Source organism: Barbatula barbatula (genome assembly GCF_947034865.1).
Source record: "Barbatula barbatula genome assembly, chromosome: 19".
In the NCBI taxonomy this organism is placed as follows: domain Eukaryota; kingdom Metazoa; phylum Chordata; class Actinopteri; order Cypriniformes; family Nemacheilidae; genus Barbatula; species Barbatula barbatula.
Genome location: NC_136782.1, coordinates 22,089,022 through 22,100,496, shown reverse-complemented (window position 1 = coordinate 22,100,496; position 11,475 = coordinate 22,089,022). Strand labels below are relative to the sequence as shown.

At 41.1% G+C, this 11,475-nt stretch overlaps 1 protein-coding gene across 1 annotated transcript; it reads right to left on the bottom strand.

Moving 5' to 3' along the window:
• Positions 1-460: 460 nt before the first annotated feature.
• On the bottom strand, positions 461-7,877 carry psmd2 (proteasome 26S subunit ubiquitin receptor, non-ATPase 2). Its single transcript, XM_079481415.1, has 21 exons — positions 7,626-7,877; positions 7,135-7,191; positions 6,684-6,848; positions 6,450-6,571; positions 6,085-6,309; positions 5,845-6,003; positions 4,893-5,037; positions 4,745-4,805; positions 4,519-4,665; positions 4,288-4,394; positions 4,089-4,216; positions 3,923-4,010; positions 3,685-3,847; positions 3,070-3,171; positions 2,819-2,964; positions 2,323-2,406; positions 1,907-2,075; positions 1,699-1,793; positions 1,182-1,308; positions 963-1,081; positions 461-885 (listed from the first exon to the last, which is right to left on the bottom strand). Exons 1-21 carry the CDS (start codon positions 7,728-7,730, stop codon positions 703-705), a joined length of 2,697 nt encoding a protein of 898 aa, XP_079337541.1. The 5' UTR covers positions 7,731-7,877; the 3' UTR covers positions 461-702.
• Between the last annotated feature and the right edge of the window lie 3,598 nt (positions 7,878-11,475).

The window sequence follows — 11,475 nt, the reverse complement described above, 5'->3', positions numbered from 1 at the left end:
TTATTACTAAAGATGATTAAAATATTTTTCAGTAGGTTTATAAGATGACGAATATTGCTATTCCTTATCGACTACATTCTTATTTAAATGTCTTTATTCGTTTTAGTGTGAAGAACGTGTTACACGTTAATGATACCCAATCCACATATACTATATCACACACATCAGTGTTTACTATAGTAAACTAGTATATTATAGTATTAATAGACTTTATTAATGAACACTACAAGTATTCAATTCAGTGAAACATTAACTTTGCCATAATAAGGTTAAAAGCACAATTTACTATAGTGAAGTACACTAGTTCTTTCATGTGGGAATTGTGTTAAAACAACATTCTGATTTCTTTCTTAAAAAGCTTTGACAAACGTCAACAAAGTCATGTTTGTATCATGAGTAATTTTGTGATATTGTAGCAAACTGGAAAATACAAATATACAGGAAAACGATAACAAACAACTAAATTGACCACAATTATTTTATTTTCGTATCTCAACCTTTCCACAGAACAAGTAAGAAAAACAACTCAAAAAAGGAGAAAACGGTTTAGCAGGATGAAACAAAGTTACGCTCATTTCATGCTCTAATTACAAAATGACAAAACCGAGAGAGAAACACAGACGGGTTCAGAGCGTGAGGCGTCGCTAAATATTTTACAGGTGTATCAGAGGTCCCCGGCGCCGTGCACGTCCGTCTGAGTGTCTAGGCGTCATAGTTGGGGTTTTTGCGCAGTATGACGAAGCCCTCGAGAATAGCCGTGACGGGGATGTACTCCTCTGTGGCCAGTTCTGCTCGCTCGCCATGAGCAAGCAACACTGGTGTGGTGTGAGTCTGAAAACCTGTGATGGCCTTGGGTTTACCCGCCTGACCCACCACATCAACAGCCTACAGAGAGAGAAAATGATTACTTCTTGATAATGAAGAATTGCAGTGTGGTCACATCACACGTGAATATAACATACCTGGCCGACACGGACAGACACCGGCAGAGGTCGGAGCTCTTCGTCAAATGTGACCAACATACGTGGCTGCATCGCCGCCACCAGCCCGTACAGAACGTAATGAGACTTGCCCAGGATTACTGCAGAGAGAGAGAGAATTTTACCATGCGCAGTAAACATACAAATGTACAGAGCAGACATTGCTTTCATGAGGATCATAAGAGCAAATGAGGCTCGTACTGTTTTTCACGTCGAGGAATGACACCAGTACAGTGAGGAGTCCAGCGACAGCCACCTGACTCATGAGCTGTCGGTCGCTGTGGTACGGACACAGCGTTAATGTGCCTTTACCCAGATGAGTGAGACCCTAAGAAAAACACAAACACAGTAAAACAACTGCCAATCTGCATCATGTTTCTCCCAAAAACCACTAGAAGGTAAATAAGAAATCAGATTTTGCTTAGAGGAAATACATCAAAATCATTATTGAACATTCTAAACATTTATAACTTTCTTCTTCAGAACACAACAGAAGATATTTTGAAGATTTTGTCAATCATCAAACAACACTGAACTCCATTGACTCCCACTGCATGAACACAAAACCTCAAAATATCTTCTTTTGTGCTCCTCCGAAGAAAGACTCACAGACAGGTTTGAGGATGAACAAATGATGACAGAATTTGTATTTTTGCCATTCTAAGCACAGGTTAGGTTAGGGTTAGGGTTAGTCAGGGGAGTCAATTCTGCGGCCTACCTGTGCGAGTCGGACCATGAAGAGGTTGTTGGGGTCTTTGGCGTGATACTGCGCCAACTGTCTGAGCATAGCAGCCAAACGTGCATTATTTGTCCCTGTGGAAGAAATCCAAACAATCTGATTGACTGAAGCTCTACGTAAGGTCATAAGGGCTGTACCTCATTTTAAAAATATAAATTGTTCACAGGCATATAAACTGTTGACTGACCGCTGCCGACCATTCCCATGGCAAAGATGGAGTTGTGGGCCACTTCTGGGTCGGCATCATGCGAGAACTTGCTGAGAGTGTCCAGAATGTTCAGTCTCGGGTTTGACACCGAGATCAGAGCGAGTGCTAATGGCACGGCTCTCCTTAACGCCGGCTCTCCGTAACGCAACTGCGGCCAGATAAGAGGGGGAGAGAAAATGAAAAATATTATGGATGGAACAATGGAGCTGGAAGTCTTAATGCTAACCACAACACCAGTACAATGTTCATGATTTGTCTCAATTTTAAATTGCTAACAGGAGGAAATCTATTTTATAAATGTGTGATACATCATCTAGTCACGTGTGGCATGTTTAAAAGATGTTTTGTGGTTTCTACATGTCAGAGCAGCTGGTGTGATAATGACCGTGACTCACCAGATGACCAAATGTTCGCAGGGCCATTTCTGAACCGATCTCCTCACCCATAGCGATGAGAGCGATGCCCAACACCGCCACACCCTGCAGGGGCAGCAGAGAGAGAAGAGTGAGTCTGATGTATAGGTCTTCACGAAGGACCCGACACGGGACCCGTACGGGTCTATATTTTAACTGGTTAGCCGGGTCCGGTCCAAATACTATTACGTTGTATTTAATATTTTTTATAATACCCAAATCGATTACAATTTTGTAACTTAAAATAAGGTGAAAAAAACCACGAGCGAGCTGTCAGGGCTGGCTTTCCGGCCAGGTTTGAGTCTAACTTTCTCGTGTCTTAACGGTTTCAGGTCCAACGTTAAAAAAATTGGACGGGTACGGGTGTGTTGCACAATCACAGGTCTCTTCGGGTACGGCTCCTCATTTTTGGACCAGTGAATAACTAATGCTGCTGAGACACACACACACAGAAAGTGAGAGAGAGGCACACACACACCTGGTGGGAACCCATATCTGATGCAGCCTCTTTCTTATCTTTGTCTTTTTTGTCTTTCTTATCTTTGTCTTCGTCCTTGTCTTTATTGTCGTAGTGCTCGCTGCAGATATGCAACAGCTGTTGAACCTTCAGAACGTTACCAGAACCTGAGACACCACGAGAAACAGGTAAGACATGAAGAGTGACACCCCAAATTAATAGTGTTTAAAAGGGTCTGCTCCCTGCAGCCCATGCAGGAGTTATTCACTCACCTGCGTATGCACAGATGTCCACCAATGTGTTGGCAAAACTGCGGTAGGGTTCAGGTACCACCTGCAGAGCGGCGAGAGTCGTCTCAATTGCCTCACCTTTACCTGTGCAAAACACAATCAATTCAAGTTGTTCCATTTCTTATTTGTCTCAACTCATTTCGTAAAAATAAATCATGAATGAATCATGTCGTTAGATCAGTATTGTCAATCGCATTGCGAGCTGAGTGACTTGTTACATCCCTACAATATTCTGAACTAAATGTTAAAAACGGAAAACTTTCAAATAAAAAAAGTTGCAAGCAGCAATTAAGGGGTCAAGCCGAACCACGTCCCAAAGGGAAAATTAATCAACTGGCAGCTCAACCGATAGGATTATCGTAAAACCAGTGTAAAATTATCATAGCTCTATTATTCAACAGTAATGTTTTGTTTCGCAGTAGATCATGCCCCATGCCCCGTTTGTTATCCAATAAGGACCCAGACGGCTACGGTTTCATGGATTCTGATTGGCTTTGTATTTCAGTAAAGGAAGTGACAGTAAGCCCACTGGAGAGGAACAATCAAGGGTCTCTACTGAATTCAAAGTGAGGTGTTGAGTGATGTGTTTAGTCTTACCAAGGTGATTGAGTCCAAGACCGAGAGGCAGCCATCGGGCATAGGTGTCCTTCAGTTCCTGCTCACTCTTCTCCATGATGGTCTGAAGGATGGTGGAAGTGACATCACCATTACAGGAGCCCACAGCGATCATTCCACATGCCAGCGCCGTCACTCCAGCCACCTGTACACAAACACACACATCAAACACAGAACCACAGCGGTTCATCAATGAGGAACCTGATGGACACTCACGTACCTCCATGCTGGATTTTGAGTCTCCCATGACAGGAAGCAGAAGTGAGAGAACGTCCTCTCTGTTAGAACCAGCATATGCCAGGCCGAGCCTACACACACAAACACAGCGACACGTCACGCTCAAGCTCACATACTCATGCTGACTGAATCCATGTTTTCTGAATTACCCAAAAATGGCTCCGATCCTCATGATGTTGCTGTTGTGCAGGACGTAATCGGACAGTAGAGCCAGCGCCGGGTCACACTCGTTACGAACACCGGAATTCACGATACCACACGCCAACAGCGCCCCCGACTGCAGAGAGACATACACAAATATCAGTCAGAACACAAACACCAGACACTCTGTGTGTAGAGTGTGTTTACCTTGATGTAGTCTTCAGACGAATAAAGATATTTATCGATTTGTGTTAAACCTCCATCCACATCCCACAGCAGAATCATTCCAAGAGACGCCGCCGCACTGAGCATGCCTGCAACACACAGTTTAAAAGTTTGGGAGCAGTTATTACATTCGTTTTCTGTAGAATTACAGATGAATTATTCACAGTGAAATCTGTGACATGGGAGCCGAGACGGAAATGAAGGGGTTCTCACCGTGGTCCTTGTTCTTGTACAGCCACTTATTTCCATCTTCCGTGAGCAGTTTGTCTTGACCGAACGCTGCGTTGACGAAGCCGTTGACGAACGAAGAGGCCAGATTCATGCGAGCAGAGTCCACCTGTGATCCACTGCCTCCAAACCCTGAGAGAAACAGAGAGAGAGGGTCAAACACCTGATAAACAGCAGCACGATCCAGTGGAGATTTGAAGAAGGTCCTCACTGTTGTTCTCCAGGTGGGTTTTGTAGATGTCGTCTGGAACTTTAGGCTCCATGATATCCAACTGTGGAGGGGAAAAGTAAAAGATCAACAAATGTCCAAAACGACTATAACAATATCCCTCTGCAGATTTATCTGCGCAGGTGCGTACCTCTCTAGCGAGCGCCAGGAAGTTGCTGTTAAGCTGCACGTTGGACATGATCTCCGTCAGATCTTCATAATCGTCCACGTCTTCATTGAGCTCTAAGAACATGCCGTGTCGACCCAACATAAACGCCATCTGTTTCTGAATGACACTACACACAAACACACATCACAGAAACATGTTAAACTTCAGAATCAGGCATTTACGACTCTTAAAGTGTTTAAGTGTAAATGATTATCATAGAGGAAAAAGGGATTAAGATTTATGTCTTTAAAGAAGTTCTGTTTACAAAGATGTCCATAACAAAGTGTACAAACGGCTTTTAGGCCATTCCACTGAACGGGTGCCATTTCTGTAAACAGGACTAAATATGCACGCATTATATTTTGCATTGTTTCATAAATCCATACATCATCTCTGCTTCAAATAATTAAATTCAATTGGAATTCAGTTTTTGAACAGAAAGTTACATCATTTGGATCTAGTGAAGGCCACGGGAAGAGGAATGATGGTTAGTTCTCCCATTTTCCTTTTTTACATATTTGATCATATTGGAGCTTCATTTTGAAAATACTGTCCTGTTACCCAAATTATTTCATAGATGTCATTTGTTTAGTTAAAATTATACATATTTGGTAAATCACTAGAATATGCCTAGTTGGTTTTTGCTATTAGCATGTACACGAGCGGCTACATATCATGTATTTGCTAATTTTATGCTAAAAACCTCATGTTACTTACATAATGATTAATGCATGCATCATCCACTTATAAACATTAAATGTAGTACTTGAGATGGACCCATACTCATTTTTAATAGTCAAGTATGTGTATTATTAGATTCTGTGAAAAAAGGGGTTTCATTTTGAAGTTAAGTTTTAATTTTGAGTAACAAGCAAAATGCACCCATTTGGTGGATTGGCCCTTTTAGTGATGTTTGTGTTTGTGTGCATCATACATGTCCTTGCAGGAAGTGAAGATGTTCTCCACCAGCTCCACATCATTAAGCATCAGCGCCAGTCTGAGGGCTTCTGGGTAACGATTGAATTTACGGAAGATGTTGAGAGAACACTTCAACAGAGCAGAGTTCTCGGGTTCGGGGACGTAACTCACACAACTGGAGAGTCAGAGAGATCAGAGCAGTGAGGAAACTTAAAGATGTGAGTTGAGAGGGATTGTGGGTAAGCGTGACACTTACCTGGTCAGGTAAAGGCAGACTTTAGCATATGCTGTTTCATCAATGTACAATTCCAGCATGTCGAGTCGTTCGATCTCCATGAGAAGGTCACATGCCTCGTGCTCGGCATTATGGGCCATGTTATACGGAACGATCTCTTTCACAAGCTTCAACAGAAGCTCCTGTTGGGCTTTATCGCCTTCCTCAATCTCCTGCCATTCCTTAGCGACCTCTCCTGCCAGATGCCTAGAAACACAAAGGTGTAATTTTTGGATTAACTGTCCATTTGAAGGTTTAGTGTAATGAAATGTCAGATTTTAGATTATCACGTTACATTCCTTAAGTTTTTATTATGTGGTCTTTGATTACATATTGTGCAGCTGTACCTGACGTATTCATGACCCCATGAGGCGAGCTCCTCCTGCGAGCCCAGCAGACGGTATTTGAGACACTCTCTCTCAGTGCTCATGGTCATGGCGAGCACAGACACCACATCAGCACAGAAATGCTGTCAAGCAGAAATAGCTGTTAGACACACTGCATACATTATTCCAATAAAATATATTAATAACAAAACTTTGATCTGTGTGAAGTGCATATATTGAATATCATAAACACACCTGGTTCTCCCCTGCGGTCATATTCTGGTAGATCTCTTTGAGTTTGGCATAATGGGGTCGCAGGAATTTGAGGGGTTTAGGCACGGAGGTCATGGAGGTCGTAGATGAGCGGATCTGACGACGCAGTTCTTCCAGAGCAGGGCGGTACAGAGATGTGTCCTTCTCCTGAGAAACAGAGACCCAGAAAATTTACATCATCTGATATCTCACCAGCATATGGACTGAATTTACTGTCTTAAAAGTCAGAATAAAATGACATTCACGGCGCATTCATATTCTTTAACGTTACGTGTTCTGTTGTAAAACAGCTCTCCCAGATCAAAAAACAAACTCAATAATAATATCACTTAAGTCAGAACTTTTCAAGAAAGTTAACAATGGTAAATTCAGATTCCTTGTTGGTTTAAAGAGGCTGTAAAAGGAAACATCAGCATTAATGAGCTGAACTTACACCAAGTCTCTCCACCAGCAACTCCAACTCATCCTGCAGCTGTTTGTCCTCCTCTGACTGACAAAAAACACATCATGTGAATTAATTTACCCACTGAACATCCTACAACACACACACACAAAATTCGTACAACAACATTTACACATTCACACAAACTCTCTAAACACACACACTCGTCATATAGACTCGTAATACATATATATACCTCCACACCTATTATTCATTTAATGCAATCCTGTTTAAAACGTCTATATGTAAAACTGCAATTTACATTGTCGTGATAGCTACGGTCGTTTTTATTTTAATGGTCTGAGATATTATGTTTTAAATTAATTAGAAGTGAACGCTTATCATAACAGCAATAATGAGTGAATCGTAAATAAGTGACGCGTTATGGTGAATGAATGTTGTGTGCGAGGATCTGGCCTGCAGTGACTCAGGCGGATTCAGCAACTGTGTGTAACGCGTTCATTTCTCTTTCTCTATCTTACCAGCTCCTGTTCTTCTTTCTTCTCTTTCTCTTTTCCCGCGGGTTGTTTGTCCTTCTCTTCTGTTACTTCGGCCTGTTTTTTCTCTTTCTTGGCGGTTTCCTCCATGATTTAATGCGGCTGTTTCTCCTGACAAAACCCGACACTTCTGATGCGGTTTCTTCTTCTGCGGGCGGCGAGTGAACGAGACAAAGCGATAGAGACGCTCTACTGCCACCTGCAGACTGCTCCGATATCTGCACCTGTGATGTCACTCTGTGAAGTCAATAAATAATGTTTAGTAGCCTATTGGTAGAAATTAAGAGATTATTTTTGCATCTAATCACCTTATTCATTTAGCTATTTTTGATACGGTAAGCATTGTTGGACTTTTTAATTAAGACTAATGAAACTAATTTAAACTTTCTCTTGCTGTAAGGGTCGTTGATATTTTCAACATGAATGAAAGATGAAATCTGCGGGAGAAGTTTGAGAGAAACGCAACACTCGGATCTTTACGTCACAGTGGGAGAAGGAAAGAAAGTGGCGAGACCACCGGGTGAGACGAAAACACGGTGTGAGGGCGGGGCTTAAATGTGCTTGATTCTCATTGGCTGGGGATATTTTGATCGACAGCTCCCCTTACCTCAGTTAAAAAAGCGGTTTTTCGAGCAAGACCTGGATGCTGTTTGTCTGCATATTTTTGATAAATTCAGATTGTATGTTGTAGCGTAAATCATTTATTTACTTATATTAGTAAGTAATGATTATTTATGGTTTGTGTGGTTAACGTTTCATGCTTTAATATATTGTGAAGATCTTGTAGGAGTGTTTCTTCCTCTGCCTCCTCGATCAGCGGCACTCAATCACCCCTGAGGTAACTTCATCTAAATAAGACCAATAAACACAACTTAACCTGTTTTGTGCCATATACTGCACACATGTCCCCATCAAGGCCCCACCAGGCCCCAATGAAGGGGATTTTGTGAAGCGAAAGGGTGTTCATACTGTAAATGTGCAGGTAAATTACGATTTCCATTTATAATATTCCTAATTAGTAATATATTACTTGAAAAAAAAAGTCATGAAATCAAAAAGTATGCAGTTGACTGACTAAAATCTCGTCGATGGTGTGTGACTCTATGCTCCATGTCACCAATGTGGAAGCATAATGGCCAGGATCAGTGCATGACTCAAGTATTTTCAGAGAGTCACATTTATGCACATTATTTGAACGTGGTAAGGGAACATATACATTTCAAGCTCACAGTATTATACACAGTATTATGCAGAACTGCATTTTTCCATTATACAGGGGATTGTGACGGGATCCTGCTTGGAGACAGGGGCTATGCCTGCAGGCAGTATTTTATAACGCCCTTCCCTGAGCCAAACCCTGGACCACAAACCCGTTACAATGCAGCTCTAGCCAGGACAAGGGCACGCATTAAAGTTACCTTTGGGCAACTAAAGGGAAGATTTCAGTGTCTGAAAAGTCTGAGGGTTGCACCTGACAGGGCCTGTGACAGAATTGTTGCATATGCCATACTGCATAACATTGCCACCATCAGAAAGGAGAGGACCCCTGTGGTGGGGGTGCAGCCTGATGATGACCTCCAGCCACTGCACTTGAACCAACCTAGTGGCAGAGCTGCACGGGACCGAATTGTGGAACACCATTTTTGAATATAATAAAAAAAACAAATATGCTTAGTTCCTTGAGTTTTATTGAAAATATTCTTTATAAAGAAAAGCCCGCTAGTCATCTTTTGCCTGCAATAAGAGATAGTTATGGAAAGTCAGAAATACTATGTGTGAAATAATGTATTAGCACTTACTCTGAAGCAACTCTATCTCCAGTGCAATTTTTCTACACAAGTATATACAAATTAGGGTAAAGTTATTTATGCACTTACAGGTTCTTCCTCCAAAGGACAATCTGAAAGGGTTTCTTCACTGTCCTGTGCAATGGAAATAAATGGGTATTACAAAGTGTTGCACTCTTTCCTTTTGATGTAAAAGTTAGAAAAACACAACTTACTGCATATGCTGCAGCCACCACTTGCTTGGGAACAGGTAAAAGTGTTGGTGTTTTATTTAAAACTGCACAAAAGACATAATGTCATTACAGTTAACTACACTGTAAACAAAATTGTGATTAATAACTCATGGCAACATTTTATATGAACTAAAAGTTTAGAATTTTTCACTTTCACAAACATTTGAAATGACTGCAGCCATTTGGATTATACTTCATTTAATGCAGCAACAAACCATTTCACAGTGTACTAAGAGAATTTAAAGCTCATTTAGCCTACCAGTGATGAAGGTGTTGCTGCTACTGGTCCCTGGCTTTGGGTCTAAGGAAGAGCTGCCCCCAGGGATGCCCTCCACAATGGGTCGGTTTGAATTCAACCCAAGGGCCAGCTCTTCTGCTGGGGTATATTGTGGGGGTGCAGGACCACCACCTGTTTTTTTTCTTTCAGCCTTTTTCTTGGTGGCTGTTATAGACAAACACATCATTTAACAGTGGCTTTTAAAGAGGAAAAAAGTGGCTTTTTAAAATAAGGACTGTATAAGAAGTAAAGGCTACCATTTTGTAGAATATTCTTGTACTTCACTTTTACTTGTTCCCATGTTCTAGTGGGTCTCGTGGTGGCTCTGACATAAAAGAACAAAGTTTATGAAATGAAAAATGCACAACTACATACAGTAGAAAGTGATAGAAACATCTAACCACTTACGCATTTAATTTGTCTGCTACTTTTTGCCAGCCCTCTCTCCTGGCTTTGACAGACTTTGAGGTGTTCCCTGGTGTTTTAATTTAACTTTCAAATTGGGCATAACATTCCATTAAAAGCTCTTGTTCTGCTTGAGAGAAAAACTGGGCGTGTTCTTTAGCCATGCTGAACAGCCAATAACAGCGTTGTTGATCATTGTTTCTACTATCGATACATATCCCCTTTTACATTTATTCATTTGGCAGACGCTTTTATCCAAAGCGACTTATAAGTAGTTTTATACAGTGACACATTACTGCAGAGCAATCAGGGGTAAGGTGTCTTGCTCAAGGGCCCTTCAGTCATGACCTGCTGACACTGAGATTCAAACCTTCTGATCACAAGCCCAACACTCTGACCACCAGGCCACAGCTGACCAAGAACGTGAATGATCTCAGATAACTCAATCCAGCGATACTAATCATAAACAACAGGTGTGTTCGAAGAACCCGATTAGCCCGATGATATCATCTTAGATGTGTCTTTTGATCTCGGATGTAATAAGCGACGTACGAAGAACGGGCCCCAGCTTTTGTGCAACAGGCCCCAGGTCTACCAGCAACTATCGTGTTGATGTGTTGTCTATTGTACTGATTGTGATATACATTCAGCAACAAATAAAGCTTGCATTAAAAGTATATTAATTAAATGTTGTCCTGTATTTTTTATAACACATTAATCTGTTCTATAGGTTTAAAGAAAAAGAGGCTGACTGGAGGAAATTCACATTTGGACTCTTCAGAACAGACAACAGTCGATGTTTTCTTGTTTTCACCTCTGTTTATTTAGTTTAAAGTGTGATAAAGATTGTAATGGTCATTATATTATGTATATACTTTAGTGTTCTCTGTGTGTTGAATAAACAAACTGGGTGTACTAGTTTTATGCTTCCTGTTGTGTTTTGCTTTTACGTAAAATAATTCTTACAGTATTGTATCTACATGAGAAAAGAGTGATGTTTTCAATTGGTGAACTTTTACTGTCCCTGGTAATGAACCCATAGGATTAATGGCATCTTCTCAGAAAACATAACAACAAACAGGATGTTTAATTTTTGACAAACACTTGACTAAGTAGTATTCCTTCAAAATATT